This window comes from Vanessa atalanta, chromosome 13, assembly GCF_905147765.1.
Source record: "Vanessa atalanta chromosome 13, ilVanAtal1.2, whole genome shotgun sequence".
In the NCBI taxonomy this organism is placed as follows: domain Eukaryota; kingdom Metazoa; phylum Arthropoda; class Insecta; order Lepidoptera; family Nymphalidae; genus Vanessa; species Vanessa atalanta.
Window position 1 is genome coordinate 5,061,185 of NC_061883.1, and position 23,538 is coordinate 5,084,722.

Here is a 23,538-nt window from a genome sequence, read left to right on the forward strand (position 1 = left end):
CATCACGAAGTGGCTAACTCATGCGATCTTCAAAAACAGGGTGATTTTTTTAAGACATAACATAATTATGTATGTAACGAGATCAAATATAAACAGGCCAACATTAGAATCATCGTTAAAACAAGCTTAATATCATAAATTCAATTGTAACTATACAATTTATATATTTATTTAAATATTTTAAGACTATATGAACTCAAGTCGGTAAAATATTATGAAATTCACACCACTATTTATTTTACTTAAATGAACCTTTAATGTTGCTTTACTGATAAAGAGGTCAAATTAGGTGGTAATCTCCGGAACCAATAATCCAATTATAAAAATGGTTTTACTTGTAGAAAGCTATATTAAAACTGTGTCATAGGTTATAGGGTATAAATTCTATTAATATCATATAATTTTCTTGGTTATTAATTGCACCCGTGCAAAGCGGGTCGCTAGAACAATATAAAATCGTTCTTATATCCTAAGTTAGATACTTAATCACAAAAGAGAATGTTTTAATTTATAAAATCAGGGGAGTATTTTAAATTATATACAAAAAAATATATTGGATGCGTAAAGGAACACACTTTAAATTATCGGCTAATCTTTAGTCGAACATCGGATAAAGTCTTGCTACGTCATGTTAAAGTTACAGTTTAAGCTTATTCTGTTATTACCTTTGATACCGTTCACTTCTAAATCTTGAATCAGAAAGAAAACCTTTATCTTAAACAAAATATATTCTTAAAAATTGTCTTTAATATAGGAAACTAAATATATTTAATTTTTATAAACATTAAGATGAAGTGAAGCAAACAATGCTACAGTGTCTACGCCGTAGCAAAATCGTAGCATAATTTATATATATGATATGATAATTTATTTAGTATTAAATATTTTAAAAAGCCGTTCTATGGTAATAAAGAACAATAGTTTTGTAATAAAATAAAAACCAAAAGAATAATCAAGAAACGAAATCCTTCATTTAGGTTATAGTGTAAAATCGCAGTCATATTGCACATTGTAGTTTTTTACTTTATTTTCTAGTTATAAATTACGCTTCAAGCAATATAAAATAAATATATAACTCTAAATAAATCTTCAGTGTTGGGAATAGTACCATCAGCACAACTCCGTCAATGGGCGCGTCGTGGTTCGGAGACTAAGCTGGAGCGAGCGATCTTAGCTGGTCAGGGCCACCGTCTTCTGGCGGAGGCTGAGGCCTTTCCTCTTTCACGATATCTCATCAATTTAATTACAAAATGCAAGTCTCTACATAGTGCTGTAGAGAAAGGGTCGTTATTGGAACTGCAGGTATTGCTGGTACATATTATTTCATTACTTATACCTTCTTAATTTATCTCATACTACTTTTTACACTTAAAGATGTTAATTATTAAACTTAATAAATACAAAGAAGTTCTCATGTCTTAGGTTAGGTTGTTGTTTGATTCGCTAAGTTATCTTACGCGCTATTTTCGGAATTACCAATAACAGATACAGAAATTATACTTTTTTTTTATTTAGGAGCTGATTGACTATGATTACAATCGTCACAAATATGTAGCATGCTTAGACGAAGCCGGCGTAGGACTTTTACACAAAGCAGTATTTTACAATTTTATGGATATCATAGAATGGCTTGTAAACAATTATCCACAGCTTGTGCATCAAAAAGATTCCGTAAGTATTCTTCACTTTTCATCAAAATAAAATAGTAAAAATTCATTTGAGTTTTTTCTGTATTGAAATTAAAGTTTTTACAACTCATTAGTATACTGAGTGTCTGACGGTGACCGATAATATAGACTTGACATTGACTATTTGGAAATTAGTTCTATTCACTTCTGCCATTGTATAAAGAGCATTATACTAAAAAGTAACATTAATCTTTTTCATAAATAAGAATATGCAGGAAGAAGATCCAACAAATCTTCATTCGTTATAGGAAGGCCGTACACCATTGCATTACACCGCTGCTTGTCGGGACGAAGCAGCGGTCGCGGCATTGTTGGAGCGGGCGGGCGCGGACAGGGGCACGCGGGACGCGGGTGGTCGCACGCTCGCACACTACCGTGCCGCGCGCACTTCACTCACGCTGCCCGACGCTGCGAACATGCCGCGACCGACAGGTGAGTACTCAGCCTTACTTGCTGAACTTATTTCAGTGACCAAAAGTAGTAATTTTCAGTGCTATAAACATCTTATATCCTATTTCTCAAGCAAACAAACGCAATAAATAAAGTGTTATAAGTAATTCCACGTTACGGAAAAAAAATTGAAATAGAAAAAAAAAATGTTTTCAGTAACTGCGTTTTAGGTGAAAATAAATATATTAGCTATTACCGGATTAATACTATATATGTAATTATATGTTACTCTTATACATGTATCTAACAAGAATCATCACAATTTGCGCCACTATTTACATAAAGTATCTATAAAACATATCTAGCTATTATAATTTAAAATTTTATTCATCCCTTATACATAATGCAGATATTTATTAACATACAATACTAAATATAAAGCGTGGCATTTATTTAAAGATGTACAATATCAGTATTTAATAAAATATACAAATTTAAAAAGTAATTCACGTTGAATATTTTTTTAAAAAACATAACGTCCAAATCTTAGAATTGAATTCATAAAATATATTATAATGTTTATTTTATTCCAATGTTTTTGTATGTATGTATTTTGTATATTGATAATTTTAAAAATTAAGTTAGTTAATTTTTTGTCGCATTTGAATTTTACTAATTCAAAGGGCAGAGTGTGAAAGAACTGGACATTGCTTTAAAATAGGGAAGTTTGTATTATTTATGTATTGTACTTATTATTATTTGTTCATGTGCTATCGTGAATCCCTTGACCAAACCTATACTTGACAAAGTAGAGAATTTTTCTCTTAATATTAACTTATGTTATAATTTCTTCAAGTCTGAAGTGTTGAACGAGTTAATTTAAAAAAAAGCGTTTTTTTATATTAGTATCTATGTCAAGATAACCTGTTATTATTGTGTAACTGCTACTTTTTAATTAAACAAGATCAATGATGAATTATTAATTATAAAAATTAATCGTCAACATTTTTCTTTAAGATGGTATTGGAATAAAAATAAGTGATTCATGCATGGTAATTTCTATGAAACCTATATTTAGTTAGGTAATATTTATGAGCACATAATATTCAAATTTACAAAAATTGTTAGTAATTAAATTACAATTAATCTGATGAATTAGGTATACTACTAATATGTAGGGTTCATGTGCTTACGAACAAAAACTACAATAATATGTTCTACAATACTAGTGTATGTGTGTGTGTGTGTATTTAATACTTCAACGCTATTATAGCTTTATAAAGTCACTATTCTATAGCTAAATAAGAATACTCCGTAATAGGAAGGATGAGTGAGCCAGCGTAATTGTGTGCACAAGGGAAATAACATATTATATTATGAATTTGGTAGTGCTTAACACTTTTTATGAGCAAAGATGCCATACACTATTAGGAGTGACATCAGATCGACAGCCTTCTTTTAAAAAATAATAACTCACAAACGTTGTAATTAAGACTAACTTAACATCTTAATAAGCATTGTTACCAGCATCAACATCCGTAAACAATAAACTGTCATATGTAAAAATACTACAAACTCTTTAAAAAACATTTTAAATTTATTAAATTTTATATTTTTTTTACTATTCTTAATAGTCATAGCATTTTGCATTTATAATAAATAAATACAATATTGCAACTTTATTTTCTATGTGTATATTTAAAATAAAAGTTCAATACATTATAAAAAGTTACGCTTTGCTACTGTTACGCTTTTATTATTATAATTAATAGATCAATTTCAGATATCAAAATTAAACATGATTAACATAATTAGATATGATGTAAAATAGATTTATTTAAGACGTTTTGTTTTTTTATATACGATAACTATTAAAGCGATCACTATATAGCTCAAAATCAAATTTAATTATTGACTTTATTCAATATTAAGTCATCAATTAAAGTTTGAAACCACTACTTTTAAAGTATTACATAAAAGTGTGCGTTCATTTACAATGCGCTTAAATACGCTTTCCGCGTCAACGAATTCATTAAAAATGTGTACAACAAATTTATCGTGTGTTTTTTTACTCACACAAAAAAATATTAATAACAAAAAAGTAAGCAATTCTTTTAATTTATCAATTACAAATTTATATTAGTAAGCCAGATGTTGAATCATGTAAGCGTAACACAAATTCATTTTTAGTTGAAAAATAAATCATGTTATATTTATTCAGTAACAAGAAATGTAATTAGTAGCAAATTTAAAACCTATTTTACTTATATAATGTATATTCAAACGAAGCATTTCTGTGAAATAAATAATTACCAAAATTATTTTGTCAAACTAATTTAATATGACAACGTTGTACAAATCAAACCATATTAATTTATCCTATGACCAACTCAATAAAATAAGTCCTGAGTCATACTCGTATAACATATTTTTTCAAATCGATTGCGCTTTAATCGTTATCATTTCATAGCTGCGAGTATTACGGTGCTTTCAACATTGTTGAAAAGTACACACGGTAATATAATTTGTATTAAAACTCATATGGTAAAAATACACGCAATAAAGGCTAAGTAAAGGCAATTTTTTGTAGCCAACTGTATATTTTATACATTGTTTTCAAAAGTGTCCGATTATAATATCTAGCTTTAGTGGCGTGTAAAGGCTTGGCTTTTAGAGGTGGGGTTGAATGTTGCGTGGTCATGAATATTATTTTATGGTAGCCTTTTCACCGAATTGATGCCCCACCCGTTATCACGCCGCATTATCTAGCTGTCTATTAGTTTCGGTACTAGGTTTTTCCGGACGCACTTTATCTACCGTTGTTAAGATATACAATATAATAGCACTCCCTGCTATTATATTGTATATCTTAAATTCATATCAATATCAGATATTTTAAATTATACAAATGATTTATTTTAAAGTTAGTATTGATTGCTTAAGTTTAATTTAACCAAAAACTCATTCGTCCACGAATCCGTTACCTTCTCTCCAAGAGGAGAGGCCTTCGCACAGTTGTGGCCCATTTACAAGCAGATGTTATTTTCTTTAAGCTTAAACACATATTATCATATTGTTTTAAGAACAAGTTATTACTTCTTTAGGTACTCTTAATTATGATTAAAAGTTGATTTATTAATATTAAACATGACATGTAATTTACAATCAAATCGATCCACCAGATAATTCCATCGATTTCTGTTTAATATAGATAATTTCTTTTTTTTATCTTTACAGTGATATAAAATAAATAATTATTGGAGTTAAAAAAAATTTTTTAAACACGATTTCGATTAATTTTTATACTCAAAGTTTCATATTCAACATATTCTCGTGTACATAGTTTTCTTTTTGATATATAGGAATATTACTCACGTCTTCTTATTGCAATATATAATTATTTACAATTGATGGCGCTCGGTTTATTTCATAATGTTTTGGGAAAGCTTCTATTATGCTAATCTCGGTAACGATTCTGATTCTGGTTTTCAAACACGCGAACTTGTTGCTCCATTGAACAAAACATAAAGATATTAGCAATAAATATTCAAATAACAATCGCTTTTATTTATCATTTCAATAAATAGAATATTTAAATATTATAAAAAATAAACATTAAAAAAAAATGTTTTATATCAATAAACCTTATGTTGAAAATATTATGATTAAAGTATATTTTTGTAAATTAGCCAATTATTTCTTATACAAAATATGAACTAATCATAAAATAATAAAAAATCTTACAAAAATAAAGTGCGTAGATGGACCAGTGCTTGTTACACATGAAACTTTTACTTTTAACAAAAAAAAAAACAACGATAAATAAAGTAACGAAACGGTATTAGTTACGAATAAGATTATGAACACTTACTGTATATTTAATAGCAAAATTTCCAAAGACCTATAAAACGAATAGCATAATGTAGTAACTGCCGCCTCTATCAATCACACGAAATGTAAGACGGAAGTCTTACAAATTGTGTCCTTTGAATCTTAAAAGTATTTGTTATTATTAGCAGGGTTTAGGTCTACCTAGTTATTATTAATTTTCGATAGTCTAAATTATGTGGTTACCTACTGGCCGCAGAACCCTAGTTTATAGGTTTAAAATTCTGGTTAATGTTACTAGATTTTCCTGTCGAAATTTCTTATTACTAGCACGGAATTTGGAATTTCCGTTTTATAAGAAAGCGTGAAAACGTGGACGTGTTTTATTTTATTTTAATCCTTTTATTAAACAAAATACATATATTTATTTTTAACTATTTTTTTATTGAATGCTTTTAAAAATATTACGTATTATATTACGCATGTCCTTTATAAACTTTCGTTCTTTCACTGTTTTAAAACAACAAAAACCTGACAAGCTGACTTTTATTATTTAAACTGGAGACAGAGCACCAATATCCATATTTCTAAATTTAAAAAATGATGTACTCATATTATGACAACTTTTCAGTTTGTAGGCATAATTTTTCTACAAACTGCTCTCTAATGTTGAGCCTTTTTAAAGCGAAGCAATTATTGACGGTAATTTATAAGCAGGTAGGTAGATATGTAAATTTCCTAGACTTGTATTCAGTCTGTAGAAATAACGTTGAAATTCTCCGAATGTTTTAATTTAATTTATATTTTACATTGAATAATAAATACACGTTGAATAATTTCTAAATGTATAGACATTAATGTAAGCCAATAAATGTCCTACATAAGCTACGTTCCGATCGGTTGGTGCCATCGATCGACGGCCACATCATTAAACATTAACAACATGTCTGTCTAGCTTGTTCTTTCTGAATGTAACCTTGGAACTTCTTTTATAATTCCTACGTTAACATTTCATCTTATATTTATGTTACAATTGTAACAAAATATATTTATTTAATAAAATTTTCCCAGTGGTAATTATAAAAGTCCATTTTAAGAAAAAAAAAACATTGTCTCTTCTAAAGTATAAAACAAACTGACAAAAATACCTTCTGCTGCCAAGCCCAGCCTTTAGCCCAGCAGTGGGAAAATTTACAGGCTGCTAATGCTAAATGCTAATGCTAATGCCAAGCAGCAATACTTAGTATTGGTGTGTTTCGGTTTGAAGGGTGAGTGTAACTACAGGCACAGGGCAACTACGCATTGACGAGGTAAGGGATGGTTAATATTTCTAACAGCGCCAATGTCTATGGGCGGTGGTGACCACTTAACATCAGGTGGCACGTTTTTCCGGTCCGTCTAGGTATTAAAAAAAACAGGGGATATTTAATTTTTTTGTCCAAATGCTTGGCCCCCTGCCCTCTTCTCTTACGAAGAAGGTCACCACGCTATTCCAATACCGATTGGTAGATACCCATATTGAAAACTTTCATTCAACACATGCAGATTTCCTCACGTTTTTACAATGCTTCAAATGATAAGAGTTATTGAAACTAATTATAAAATTAACACATAAAATTCAAATGGTTTGAATGGGTTATTTTGCTCATCACTTGCTCAAGCCACTGGTTCTATTTATAAATGTTATTTTATAAATTAAATGTTACATAGTGCTATTTAAATATATACTTAAATTTAAATGTATTATTTATTTGTTTTGACTCAAGAATAAATAAAAGACACAATAAATACATATAATAGGTAATATATATACAATAATAATTATAAATAGAAAAATTGTAACTGTTAGTTCTGAATATAGATAGCAATGCTAAGCAACCCAAGTTCGATACATATTAACTTCGTACTAGGTATTCTGTACGATGGTAGGATCACATTTCTCGATCGCGAGTCATTAGCTGCATAGTATATGCAAATGTTATACAAATTGTTATATATCCAGATAAGGACAAAGCGATTCCCCGGAGTATTGATGTCTTATTGTAACATAAATTAATAATAACCTTTAATAACCGTCCCTTAAATTAAATAGTCTAATTAAAGACACTACTCCGTCAATTGGTTCGCACGTTATACTTGGTAGTAAGGGTTACATTACCACTACCACCACCTACTCATCAGATATTCTACGACCAAACAGCAGCGCTTATCATTGTTGTGTTTCGATTTGTAGGGTGAGTGAACCAGTGTAACTATAAGTAGACAATGGAAGGAATGGTTAATATTTTTTATAGCACCTAATCTATGGACGGTGCTGACCCCCGGTTGCCCATTTGTCTGTCCGCCTATGACATAAATAAAAAAAGAAAAGAAAAAGTACAAATAGAAAAAAGATTATTGATACAGTGTATCTTATATTATGACATCGAACATAAGCTTATTACTCGATTACGCTGAAGCCAAATCGATATGAAGGTATGACATGTCACAATCATTCGCATTTGGTCTTATTAATTTTAAAATCAATAAAATGTTATAATATGTATATAATATATTTACATATTTAAAAACGAGTCACCTAAAAACACTAAAAATAGTACACACACAATGTCTGTAGACAAATAGATTAAAAAGATAAGCTTAAGACTGCAGAATCAGAACATGCAATTTCAAATACATTTAAATATATATACCACATAAATATATATAAAAGGAATAAAGTTTAAAATAATTAATTAATGTCACGGGCATTGTTGTGAAACATACCTACTTATTAAAAAAAAACGAAATCTTACCTAATATCTGTATTAAGAAAAATTTAGTTTTTTTACATTTAAAAAGGATCATTTCCTTCGCCTGTATCTCGTTTCGTGTTATATTGATTATTAACTCTCATTTATAAGTAACTAATTTATTGCACACCTCGAAATTGAAACGGAAAAGAATGCTCTTACCAGATATTTTATAGTAATATTTATTATATTTTGTCAATTATATTCGTTAAACTTTTGGCGGTTGGGTTGATTTAATCAACATGATGCAGGGTTTTATTAAATTTATGTATCTTTCATATAAACATTTTATTACATTAAAACAACACGTGACTAAACCCGCGAGGCACATCGAGTATTTGTAATCTACTTAATGTATAAGTGCAATGTATGATAATAGCGCTGAAATTCTGATGTATAAAAATTATGACGTCAGTATAAATAACCTTTAGTAGTTCCACATAATAATATTACGCGGCTTCGTAGAATAGTTTCAGTAAAAATAAGTCGATTTCAAAATCGAGGACAATCGACATCCACAATTAATTATGTGTCAAGCGGCACATCGATTGACAGAAATCAATGGCGTCGGCTGAAGACACGCATTCATTAGAATCCTTTACTAGTTCATTTATGTAATAAATGTTAGGAATTTATTTTTGAGAAGCGGGTTAACAAAAACGAAACGGAAAACTTTCGCCACAGCTGTTGACTATGTTCCTCTTGATGATTTCGGCCACAGCGACAAATCTGAAGGGTATATTACTAGTGAAAAAATTTGTACACAAATACAAATGCAATCTCTATTAATTTTCCTTCATAATCTGAAAAATCGGCAAATCCAATTCAATCGAAAAGAGATCGATGCAGGATCTGCGTCTTTACGCGTCGAAACTGTCAACAATGTCAACTTCGCAAGTCCAGGTTTACTCCTGAGATATTGTTCTACAAAAAACCAAGTTATTTTTTTTTGGGTCGACTTGCGATTTTAACCCCAAAATTTGCAGTCTTATAAACTTAGCATTATAATCAACAATTCTTCAAAAAAAAGAGTTAACTTGAACTTTATCATCGAAAATTCTAAAAGAATGCCTTTAAAAAAACGTCAATGTAATCGTTTACGTGTTTAAATTGTAACAACATAACATTATAATTCACTTGACACATTATACCATCCAACTATAAAATATTTTGAATACTGCGTGTTTTTGATTTTGATTCAAATAGTAAGGGAAGAATTCAAAAACAATAAAAAAAGAAAAAGTCACTGTAGTTACAATTTTCTACATGTAAATATTAACATGCAATTGATAAATAGGTAGTTTATGATAATTGAATGACGAATAGCCAAAAGGATCAGGATTGAACCTGCGACTCTATACATCGCTAGGTTAAACCATTGCGCTATTGACGCTTAAATTTTATATTTTGTATTTTCATAACATTTTGAATTTTGATACAAATAGACTTTAGTGGATTTTATAAACTAGGATTATAAAGGTAGAATAATTAACGATACCACCGTATCGTCATAATGGTACCACCATTATTATATATGTTTTAACACTAAAGGCTAATTTTAATAGAATTTTATTGATCGGATGGAATCTAGTCCAAATTGAATTTCTTTCGACGCCGATAGTTAGAAAGAACTAATTATATGTATATAATTTCTTGGAAGTAGAAGCCTTGCGTAGGTTTATTATCTAGTCATGAGGTATTCAACTAAAAATAACAATGCAACAGGGGTTTTATATAACAATGTGGTGTGTTGAATGAACCAGTATAATTACATCGAAAAGACATGCATGTCATCTTACCCGTAAGTTATCTCATACCCAGTGACAAGTAACTTACATATGCCTCCTTCAAAACAACAAACAAACAACAAAGTTCCACATTTAAAGGGTTAAAGGGCTTAAGGATATATGTACACTGATGCATAATTATTAAGTATGTTTAAAATATTTCTTTAATTTAATTATAACATGTTATCTGATTAAGTTTAAATTTAATTTAATGAATGGTAAATAAAAGTCCATAATACGCTGTATAATATGCGGTATGCACAATAATATATATCTCTAATACCCTGAAGAGGTGTTGTAATGAGTAACTAGGGAGTTTTTATTAAGCATCAAGTATTTAATCGACGCACCAGCTACTGCTTATAAGACGAGATTATTTAAGTCATCGGGCAATGTGTTAAACAGCAACCAAATTGTTTTTTATTTTTATTCAACAGGGTTGGTTATAAAACGACACAACATACGAATATGGTGCCACGAATGCGACATGGGACGCTTACAACGCGTTGTGTGGGAGGGCCAAGGTGCAAGACTGCTTAGCGAAGTGTCTAGCCAGCCGATCGTAAAGAAATTTCTAGAAGCTGTTCCTTATATAATGGTAGGTTACTGGGTGATTTTTCATCAGTGTTTTTATGTTGATATGATATCGCTCCAAGCTCGTCCATTTTAAAGATGTTTATTAACAGATGTCTTCGGTATTAATCATTTCGATAACAATTTATTTAGATTTTTTAAGATTGTATTTTTCTACGTTAGCCCAAATCAGCTTTTAGTTATCGTTTTAATATTTTCTAGTTTGGATCTTGAATCTTTAGCAAGCGTAATTTAATTAATGGTTTTAAAAAATACATCTTCAGTAAAACATTTTGAATATAAATTACGAATTTTATATTTTATATAGAGAAAAAAGTATCAATTGTCATTCAGTCATTTTTCTTTAACCGGTGATTTCTTTGACATTGTTAATTATTTTATTTTTATAAATTTGCAGAACACAATTCGTGACATCCACAACGCCGTGATTCAGAATGACTTGGAAGGTTTCATGAAGCTCACAGCTGACCCAATACCACCTCAAGCTCTATCTAGCAGAGATGCAAACAATTTGACAGCTATGCACAAAGTATGGTCAAAGGCCGAAAGCCGTTTTCCATCAATTAATTGCACTAAAAAAAAACATTGAACTGAATTTTACTCTAAAATAAAATCCTGTTTTTACATGATTTTAAACTAATTTCTAGTTGATAAATATATAGTATCTAATATCATTGTATAAATTACAGAATACTGTCATAAGGCTTTTTTTACTCATGTGATAAAGAGTTCAACAAAAGTAATTGGACTTATATATATCTATTTGTTATAGTACGTTTAATTGGTTTATAATTATATAACATCCTGTCATGTATTTACTAAAATAATAAAAAAAACACTTGCAAAAAATATTACTGAACCTTTGCTATTTCAACGGTTTATAACGCCTTTCATACTAATTATGCTCATTAAAATATAAAATTGTAGACTTAACTTACTATTTTAAATGTTCTTAGAGCTTAAGTAAAACGGTTATTTAAAATAATCATAATATTAGATCTTATTAGTAATATAATAAAAATACATATAAATTAATGTCGTTTGTTGAATTTCAAATGTTTTGTTTAGTCGTAAGCTGTAAATATTACTAAAATATATATCCTCAGGCTGCTGGTCTGGGTCGCGGTAGTATACTGAAGTATATGATAGAAAGATACCCTCAAGGCATAAATGACACTGACAATGATGGTCGCACACCATTGCATTACGCTGCTATAGTGAAAGATGAGCAACATACGTATAACACGCTTATAAGCTTTGGGGCTGATGAGGGCGCAGTTGATAATGTAAGTGTAAGATACAACCACTTGACTACTACACAATACCATGTAATATTTATTAAATTTTATGGCGCTTTTTGTAGTAATTTATTAACTACTCTCCGCCGACTAAGCGTCAGGGCGCGTGTCGAGCTCAAAACTTAATAACGATTTTTTTTATATTTGCGCACTTTGATTTATGTGATTGCTTAACGCCGCTTAAAACAAAATATTTTAGTTAAGCTTATAATCTCATCAGTCGTATTTTAATTAAGATTTCTTACATTCATTCTTACATTTTAGAAAAATAAAACACCAGCATATTATGTCAATAGGGCCCACGATATCGATAAAAATATTTTTAAAATTTTGCCTGATGCACCAAGAACACCATCTAGTGCTTATCCAGCTTCATGGGATTGGAAAATTTTAGACACTGAGTATATTGGAAATTTTAATAAAAAGTCTAGAAAGAAAAATTTAAAAGCATCCAGTGAAAATATATCATCAAAAAACAACACGAATACTATATCGGATAGTGTAGAAAATAACAATAGTTTGATGAAAAATAGCAGTACGCATGAGTTAATTAGTGATTTACCAGATTTAAATGATAATGAAAAACTTCATGCAATTAGTAATGATTCTAACGAAGAAGATGCACAAAGTAATAAGGTACGCATGGCATGTAACGAAATTGTTTTAATTGATTTGCATTGCTTATTAAAAAGGAACATTTGCATGAATCATATTTTTTTTATTTTAGGATGCAACTGAAATTGAAGACGTAAAAGAAAATATTGAAAATGAGAATATTTCTGATGAAAAAAATGATATAACCCCAGCTGAAAATACTCAGCCTGATGATATTGACAAAAATAATATTGAGAACATAGAAAACAATGACGAAAATAATGAAAACCACGAGGATACAAACAGCACGATTGGAAATACTGATGATGAGAATAATGAAAAAGAAAATATTAATCAATCAAATGAAAATATGGAAGGAAAACACATTGAGGCAACCAAAGACATTAATGAAATCTCAGATGAAAAAAATATTGAATCAGTTAAGGAAGAGACAGACAAAAATGTTGATGAGAACAACGATAATGCAAATAATGAATCGACAACACAACAAGAAGATGAAGAAGAACAAATAACAAAACCAACTGCTGTTGAAAGTGTCAACTCTGAAAGTAATGATGACGAAGTTAAAAAAGAAAATAAAGAAATTGAGAGTCCTCACGATAACTTGGAAAGTACACCTCAAGAAATAACCGAAAAAGAAAGCGTAAATGAAAATAGTAATGGTCATGGTACTCCTGAAAAAACTGATGACCATGATCATGACGACAATCTTCAATCAGATACAATAAATAAGGAAAAAGTTCATGAAGAGGATGCCTCTAGAACTACACCGAATGAAGGTAATGATAGTGATAATCCTGAAGATGATGATGATGTACAAGTACAAGGAAATTCTCACCCAGAACACTATGACATTCACACTAAAAGCGCTACATTAAGACAAAGCAATGGCAGTGCCAAAAGAGGTGACTTTAGTGCCTCTTCTGGTTCTACACACGAAATATAATTATATTCAACTTACTATATTATTACGGGGTCCCTGACGAGTTCAATATTTTTGATTGTTTTGCTAATTAAGGAAACCTCATCAACGGCCGAAATATACAGGAAAGTCTTATAGAAGGTATAATTAGCAGTGAAGCTGAACAAGAAACGCAAGACGCAAGTATCACTCAAAGAGATGGCCCATATCACGACGACATTCTAATTGTAGTAAGTATATGCAATCAATAAATTTCACAATTCGCCATGATGTGAAAGGTAACATTACAGAAAAATATAAACTTACTTGTGGTGTTTTAGAATAGAAATGACGTAGCACTCTGCATACTTCACAAACACTTGTCAACACCGAAACTTAGATTAATTTGCTAGCTTCTTAGGTTATATGTTGAACTTAGACCGCGAATGCCTCACACTTAAATAAAGTAGTAATCATTTTAAATATTATATTGTATTTATTTATTAAACAGGACAATGAAATAGACCCGGAAGTAACTGACTTAATCAATACAGCTAATATGGAAATGTTGGCAACTTTAGTATTAAACGGAGAGGGATCTAGATTAATTGGACGGCAGTCTAGAAATACGGAATTGCAAGCGTTTTTGAACAATGTACCCACTTATATGGTACAGTATTTATTAAGATTTATTGTAAGGTAATATAATATAAAAAAGGTTAATTTTTGCTTACGTTATTTTTATTTTTTAGCAAAAAATCAACAGAGTTCACGTAGCTGCCAGAGAAGGTAATTTAAAAGATTTACAAGCAGCTTTAGACCGGAGAAAATTTGCAATCGCTCGAGATCCAATTTCACCGAATGGAGCTACCCCTTTACACGTGGCTACAGTATTTGGAAAAAGCAACATTATGAAATATTTAGGAGGAAGGTAAGAAAAAAACAATATGAAAAAATATTATATCATAAAAATTTATCATTTCTTCAATAAATATAAAACTATTAACTTTATATTCGTAAAAAACATTTCACTTCATTTTCTTATTTTGAAGATTTCCTGAGACACTATCCGCAGTGGATTTCGAAGGGAGAACTGCTTTACATTACGCTGCAGTATTACCAGATAACGGTCATTATTACCATATATTGCAACAGTTAGGTGCTAATTCAAAGGATTTGGACGATGTAAGATTTGAATATCTTATTACAGTATTTTTAACTCCCAAAAAATATTAAATAAAATTATTTTATATATACTTAGTATTTTTCTTACTACAGAATGGTCGATCCGCTGAAGATTATCAAAGAAACCCAACTCTGTTTCCATTTAGGCAAATGTTAACAGATTTTGGTATTAGTGATGAGACAGCCAATGCAATGTTTTCGGATAAAGGTTTGTTTACAATAAATTCCATTATGTTCCCTATACCCGTCCTCTTAGATTTTAGTGTTAAAATTATCTTCAGACGCTTCATGACGCCTGCCCTTTTAGAATATTATTACGTAATAAAATGCTTAATTATTTTTTTGGTAACGAAATAAAGTAATCATTTTAGATTAAGTAATAACTTTACAAATTAAATAATAAGGATATAATTGTTACCCATATTATTTACTTAAACTAATAAAAATATATTTAGTGCCAGATGACCGCGTATCATCTCGACGTATCTTAGATATACCTGAAGCATTGGAAACTTTAGAGCGGTGTTACCGACTTCTAGCTTCTGCTAAGCCAGGACGAACTCCACTATCTGCGTCGTCTAATAATGCTACTCCACCACATGTACTAGGCAGATTTCTCAAAAAACAAGTGTTCGATTTAATCAAATATAGAATTACAAAACTTGATCACAATTTATTTGACGTTATATGGCCAGCTGTCAAAAAATTACCTGATAACAAGAATATTATACAAACAGTAGAGGAAGATTTTCCCGGTGGAGTTTCAGCCCCTGATTATTATGTTTATGAGGTATTTGCTGAATTTTTATTGCCACTTATCAGGGATATTCATAATATTAATATTCAAGCGGATTTGCCTGAACATCCTACATCTGACTTTACTAAAAACACAATATCAACACAGTCATCCGAACCTTTAATCGAAATAAATATAGATCCTAACGACGAATTTGTCCTATCGGGAACTATAGAATGTTCAAGAAATATAGATTGCCTTGAATTACCACTTAATCTTAAAATTGGTAAATTAGAAAGCGTTGAAAGAGTAATTACAACAATTTTAATGAGAGAAGATTTTGCTTTAATAAGTGGACAAGTCAATGCTGAATCAGACCATAAAGGAGGTACCTATTACACATTAAATGAGATACTAGAAAAGCCTTCAGAAGTATCTGCTATTTTAGCGTCAGCTGGATTATTAATACCTCTCTGTGATAGAGACGAAATTGACGATTGTAACCGCCTCCATGGTAAATATTGGCCATATGCGCGTGGTGTGTTTATCAGCGATGATAAAACAATTGCCATTTGGATTAATGTGCACGATCATTTACGCGTACTCATTTCCACGCCTGCTGATTCACCAGGAGATATTGGCATTACATTTACCAAACTGTATCATATAATGACATACTTACATGATAAACTCGATTTTGTTTGGGATCACAAGCTTGGTCACTTGTCTAGCCGACCAACTTTTCTTGGAGCCGGTATTCGTTTTAGTCTAATAGTCAACATTCCAGGGTTAGCAAAAGATACTGATAATATAAAGTACTTGTGTGCCATGAGAGGATTGCAATATAGAGAAACGCTAAATACTGATATTGCTAGAATAAGCAATTATCAATGTTTGAGCATATCAGAATTCAATTGTTTTAACGACTTTGCTACAGCAACATCAAACCTCCTACACTTAGAAAAAGATTTGTCGATGCAAAATTCTGCTCATGTAGCTACGATGCTAAGTAATATATTTCGAAGAAAAAGAAGCAGTTTAGCTGATATTCACGAATCAGTGGACCGATTTCAAGAAAATCATTAATTTAGTAATATGAACATAATAAGTACACTTTAAATTTTGTTTTTGCGCCAATTTATTTGAATACATAATATAATTGAAAAGACAAAAGTGCATTGTAAGAGATATAATGTATACGGATTAATTTTATTAAAATTTAAATACGCAACAAATATTTAGGTCAGTACTTTAACTTGCTATTTGAGTGTCTTAGAAAAAAATGTGTCAGTGTGAATTTAAAAGTTTGTTGATTTATCACTATTGTATATCACGTAGGCTTGAATAAAACTTTAAAGCTTATTGTAGAGCACAATAAACAGCACAAGCACTTTTGTCTTTCCAATTTTTTGTATTTTATCTAATGTTAAAATAAGTTATATGCTTACTGTCTTTTATGTGTCTTCGCTTAAGCTTTTTGTATAATATGTTAATCGAAAACAAATGTGGTTATAATTATTTCATACTATTATGTGGAAAGTATTCTATTCATAATAAGTAGTTAGAACTACAATACGTATATAAAACTCATTTCTACTTTTGTATTATTTTCATAATTACGTTCGATCGATCAATTTTATACAAACACGTATGTTCCTTTAAAACGCCTAGCGCTATTATATCGAAGGCCATCTTAGTGAATAATTGATTTCTTGCAGGTACAAGCCATGACGTTAACGGCCATATGGACATTCCCATCTTTCATACCGAAGAAGGCAGATACCTTGCAAAGTGTAAGCTTTTTCAAATACTTTTTAAGTTTGAAAGTTTTTTTTAATGAAAATGGATAGAAAAAGTGTCAATAGTACCGATGAATTCGAATTCGAAATATTTACAGCACTTGGCGATCCTTTAATAAAAGGTCTAACCGAAGTGGCAAATATAAAACCGAAAGACCCCGTAGCTTTTCTCGCCAGTTTTCTTCACAATTTTCCCGAGCACGAGAAACCTCGATTAGGAACACAGGTTATTATATATTTATTATTTAATTGAATAAAAAAAACTTTAATGTATAAGTGTATAGAATAACATTCAGATCGTCAGAGATTACAAATATGTGTGCCTATGTTTTCAAAGACAGATCAAAATTATACATTTATATTATATACAAACAATAAAGTATACATGATATATTTCCTGTTGAGTGGTTTATGGTAATCTCATTGTATTGTCACTGAAACTTCGAGGTGTACAACACGTGTACGTTATTATTTGATATATTTTTTTTAATAATTAATTTCAGTTTTGTTTTTAATATAACAATGTTATTAGTTTGTAACTATCATTATAAGACTACACTTAACCAGGAATCAAACGTGTTGGTAACGAAAGAAGCACCTGAAGTAGACAATGAACATCCGCCGTTCGATTACAAAGATGGCACTGCAGAGAATACAGTTGAAGAAACAGAACATGTAGCGATCGATCGCACTCGAACTGCTATCCGACCACACAGACCTATAGACGTCATCACCGTGGATCCCCAGCTAGAAACTAGTCCTGATGCTCCCGAAACAGCTCTCACAAGTCCCAACAGGGTAAGAAGGAATATATATTTTGATTTGTATCCATTAAATATTTTGTTTAAAAATAAAATTATTTGTTACAAGACATATTTGTTCATAGGATTTATTTTTTTAAGGACGAGCATGGGCAATCCATGTTACACTTCGCAGCAGCGCGAGCTCATACAAACAATGCGTTATTTCAATTACTACAGGAATCAGACATTAGTCTTGGATATCGAGATGAGTTATATCGCACTGCACGTGATGTCTCCATACAAGCTAATGTATTAGAGAATACTGCGGAGATCGATCGATGGGTTCTGCATTTAGCTGCTAGAGGTATCTGATTTCACACTTTACAAGAATGCTTTAAGATGTATTCATTTTTTTTTTGTTAAATGTACCATAAATGATCATCACATACATTTAAATTTATCATTTATCAAATAGTTATATTCTTCAAATACTGTTTATAAACTTTATTACTTTCAACATAGATTCTAACAACAAACATCGTTGCAGGAAAGTCAGACAAAATAATGGAATTGTTACTTCAAGGATACGATCATATATTAGACATAGTGGACGATGAGGGGATTCCAATATCCGACGTAGTGGTTCAAAGGGGCGACAATGAAATGAGCAATCTTCTTGCATCGATTCCACCTTTCGAGGTAACTCTTATCTCCAAATCACTGTGCAACTTTGTCTCCAAATCAATAAATTCTTAGAAGGTTTATAAACATTAATGAAATAGGCTTCAAAAGCAATATTTTATTAGAAGTGCCTTAAGGTTATTAATTTAAATCAAATCCAATGAATACAAATTTCAGATTTAAATTATTAGGTTAAAACATATAAGGTAGGTGTAAAACATATCACGCTTAATTTTGTTTTATGAATACAAGATTTGAAAAGCCACTAATCGATACATGTCAATTTATCTGCGAAATTTTATTGCAATCTCGTATTCATTAACCCCAAATTAAGAAAAGTAACCACTTTGCAAATGTCAATATTTGATATTGCAATATCAATATTTTACATATTTTGGAAACAAAAGAAGTATTGTACAATGCACGTTTAATACTTCTAATTGGATAATAATAATTCAATAAAAGACACTGTTAATGGTTTTTAGCTACTCTTTTAGAATTACGTTTGGTTTTAAGGAATCGAGGGAAGCACTCCAGGGCGCAATACGTCACGGTGACCTCTCCAGTGTTCAAGAATTGCTGTCAGTAGAGGGCGGACGCACGCTCGCCCTCGCACAGAATGCACTCGGCCGCAACGCATTACATATTGCTGTATTAGCGCAACAAGAGGACATCGTGGAATATTTAGTTAATACATACCCAGAAATGCTACGTCTCGGTGATAATGTCAGTAACTTTTATTTTGATTAACATAAATATAATCAAAATTAAGATATTTTCTTAGTTAGGTATCTACTAAATATTTTCTCAAGAATGCTACGGTTAGGTAAGTCATACCTAATAGTCAGATAATTATCTGCTAAGCAGTATTTATACTGGACATAAAAATATTTGATCGCAATATTATAACATTGTACCTACACATTTTAAAACCTACAAATTTTAATGAAATAAAAATTCTTCATCCTGCATATTGATACGTCTTGTGCTTAACTGTAATATCGATTAAGAAAACCGAATTGGGAAACAATGAAGACCAAGGAAATTCCGTACTAATCATAATACATTTAATTTAACAGATTATTTGTATTAAAAAGCTAGGGCGGCGTTGACTTCCTTTAAATAATTACTTCAAATTACAGCTGGAACGCACTGCATTACATTACGCGATGGGCGTTGAAAAGATGGAATCCTTAAGCCGAATACTCATACGAGCTGGTGCTAAAAGGGTACTCAAAGATCTTAAAGGTCGACAGCCGTCATACTACTTCATGAATAAATCCGATATATTACGCCTTAAAGAGGAGGAAGAAGCGTATTGACTTGGAAGTGATATGGGAAAATTGAGGAACGAACGATAAATGTCCATCCTAAGCATGTTTTATAAATACTACAATTTCTTTCGAATACGCCTTTAAAATATAAGATGGAATCAAGTACAATTTACAATTGAAAGTGTTTCTTATGTTAAGCAATTAATATTTTAAATTGGACTCAAAGTTTTTCTGTATCATTAATGTTATTTTTTATAGGATAGTACTTGTCTACTTAGAATAGTATTTTCGTATATTTGAATGTATTTTAGTATCTGCTTGTAGGGACCCTTACTAACTAAGCAATTTATTAATTTAGTAAACAATCTTAGGTAATAATAATAAAACTAATATAGAATAAAACACTTGTTTATTTTAACATTACATGGTAAACAATAAAGTCTAATAACAACAAATAAAAAAATAAACATTTAAATAAGCATTCCATATTATTATAAAGTTATTCTAAAAACTCAAAGATTATCTAAAGTATTCCCACAAAATAACTCCGAAAACAAACTTCATATTTATTATAATAAACACTATATCTTCATTGCGTAAGGGGTTGCCATGGAATAGGATTTATGTACATTCGAGACACTGATCCTCGCATACCTGGGAAATAAATAAAATTGGTAGTAATAAACATCAAATAAACAAACTAAAACACTAATATTTATGAATTTACATATTAGTCATACTCATTCGTTAAAGCATTTTACACATCTAATATTTTGTATGCATGAAAATTAAAAATTTCTTTTAGAGAAATTCAAAAAAGAGTCTTAAATAAATGATTCGAAAAAAGTTTGAATAAAAAAATGTAGACTTATTTCATATAAAATTAAAATCAATGCATTAACTATGAATGATAGATGATAAAAAAGCGTGGAGCTAATACTTTTCGACTTCCAGGCAGGATATTATATTATATATTATATTATACTATTATATACTTACATATATAATTGTATTTAATTAACTACAAACGTAATAAGTATAAAAAAAGAAGATGTTTTGCCACTCGAATCTGCAGCCCTAGGCCAAGCCGGCTAAGTATGTATGTATTCACCAGCCCTCTCTATTACTGCTAAATTATGTAAAAATGTTAGGAATTTAATATTTTTTAATTTCGATAATGACAAAAAATAAATGTTTGAAAATATTAACCATCGATCCCAGCATGTACTACTAAAATTACATGTAAACTAAATGATAAAATTGAAACGAATCTCATGGAAATAGCTAATTAGCGGGATCAACATGGGACATGTGGTATCTCATGGATTTTCATAAAAGACACAAGAAATCCTCGTTGAACGAAGCTGTACCATAAATATTATAACATTTGAAACATATACTGACTAAGTTCTCCTTGATTCAGTGGCACGGGCAGTGGCTTGTTCTTGCTATTCCGCAGCCAATCTCTGTACGCTCGCTCACCCTGAACGCGCCGACGTTCGTCCTCGATCGCAAGACGCGCAGCACGACGCTCGGATCGAGTTTTCATTACTTATAAGTTAATAATGTTAACTCTTATGATTTCCTTTTTTAATAATATAGATAATATTAGTAATGTTATGGAAATTATCACGGCTGTAAATTCATTATAATTCATAAAAAAAGAAAAAAATATTTAGTTACATGGCTTAATAATAATCAAGCCTAAACTAGATCTTTATAAATAGTACCTATTAACATTCATTAAATAAATTATACGGCGTATAAACAATACCCCTTGTTTTTTAATGCGATAAAAATAACATACACTTCATTTCCTCCTCTTTTTTTCGTATCCATTCTGCCAATTTTTCCTCTTTAGTTTGGTGTCGCTTCCTTCGTTCTTGTTCAAGCTGTTCGTTGTGACGATACTGCTTCATAATTTCTTCGGCTTTACGTCGCTCGTTCTGCATGCGCTTACGCTCTAACCATCGCCGAAATGACTCCTCACGCTGTTCTTGGGTAGTTGTCGGTACAACTTGGATTTTTGTTTTTGCTAGGCGCGCCTTATCTCGCTTCTAATATTAACCTCAATTAGTTATATTTATACACATATCATATTAATCTAAACATACAATACAATGTACCAGATGACGGTGCAAACAATTTTTCGAAGACATTACTTACTGATTACTTAGTGATTTTGATGCTATGAATTTAAAAATAAATGACATTACTACTACAAATTATTTTATTTTTATATTATTTTGTGTGAGATTAATGTAAAAAGTTATTGGTCAATAAAAAGTATTGATGTACTACACTAAAGATATAGTGGAGAAAACTTCGTGTACCTGTTGCTCTTTACGTTCTAACCACTGCTGAAAAGCTTCTTGTCTTTTCTTTTCATTACGCTCGCGCTCTTCTTTAGCGGTCGTTGTAGTTGAAAGCGACGCGACGGATAAACGAAATGTATCAGCACCATCATCACGATAAGTACGACCACATCTTGGCGTATCCTCATCACGAACAGTTTCTTCCTGACTTATAAGTCTACATGATTTTCTTTTGATACTTGTCGAAGATGCGCTGGATATGCGTCCAGTTAGAAAAGGAGTAGAGTTACTCCTGTAAGAACTATGCGGATGTGGTGTGACGTCTTCAACACAAGAGGAGTCTGTATGTAATGATGTCACAGAATGAGTGGATTCAACTTTCTCTATATAAATAGCCGGATTTATATACCGAGTTTTACTTTTTCTCGAAGCTAAGGACTCATTGTCGCTGTGATACTGGATATTCTCTCCGGCGCCATCAAATACATGATTTGAGCTCTTTAGCCTAATTTCATATTTAGATCGGTTCCGAGCACTATCGCCAAAGTTTCCTTGGTCGATGTCGCTCGCCATAACGTCAAAAACAAAATACCATACTTACTAAATCCGGCGAAAATAAAAGATACGAAATAAAAAGTGCGAACGTAAAATTAGGCCTTGGTAAAATTGGCATATGTCAAAATGTTATTTTCATTCTATAAATGAACGTCAACAATATTATCACCAGTGTGTAAAAGTTAGTTTTTTTGTATTTATTTTGATCTTATTAGAAATCCTAAATTTTGTGTAATCTGTTTGATGGGATATAATGAGGTCTGGGTCATCGATCTTCCTAATTCGAGTTGTGCCTAAAGTGGTAAAGATTCGTATGGTGCGTAAAAAGCCTATATGAACACTGAGTTCTAATATCCA

General features: G+C 30.8%; 3 protein-coding genes across 3 annotated transcripts; 2 read left to right on the forward strand and 1 right to left on the reverse strand.

The window, feature by feature from the left end:
• The first annotated feature begins 2,090 nt into the window (after positions 1-2,090).
• LOC125068189 lies at positions 2,091-20,485 on the forward strand. Its single transcript, XM_047677236.1, has 18 exons — positions 2,091-2,120; positions 10,923-11,083; positions 11,477-11,608; positions 12,186-12,365; positions 12,642-13,013; positions 13,105-13,771; positions 14,011-14,144; positions 14,405-14,563; positions 14,646-14,824; positions 14,946-15,078; positions 15,172-15,286; positions 17,533-17,607; positions 17,712-17,839; positions 18,181-18,411; positions 18,516-18,720; positions 18,904-19,055; positions 19,554-19,763; positions 20,180-20,485. The coding sequence occupies exons 1-18, from the start codon at positions 2,105-2,107 to the stop codon at positions 20,357-20,359; spliced, it is 3,429 nt and encodes a 1,142-aa protein (XP_047533192.1). The 5' UTR covers positions 2,091-2,104; the 3' UTR covers positions 20,360-20,485.
• LOC125068024 (arginine kinase Lit v 2.0101) lies at positions 15,405-16,900 on the forward strand. Its single transcript, XM_047676980.1, has 2 exons — positions 15,405-15,423; positions 15,534-16,900. Exons 1-2 carry the CDS (start codon positions 15,405-15,407, stop codon positions 16,898-16,900), a joined length of 1,386 nt encoding a protein of 461 aa, XP_047532936.1.
• A 330-nt stretch (positions 20,486-20,815) lies between the features above and the next one.
• Positions 20,816-23,240, reverse strand: LOC125068306 (stress response protein NST1-like). Its single transcript, XM_047677413.1, has 4 exons — positions 22,645-23,240; positions 22,119-22,368; positions 21,716-21,862; positions 20,816-20,965 (listed from the first exon to the last, which is right to left on the reverse strand). Exons 1-4 carry the CDS (start codon positions 23,197-23,199, stop codon positions 20,901-20,903), a joined length of 1,017 nt encoding a protein of 338 aa, XP_047533369.1. The 5' UTR covers positions 23,200-23,240; the 3' UTR covers positions 20,816-20,900.
• Between the last annotated feature and the right edge of the window lie 298 nt (positions 23,241-23,538).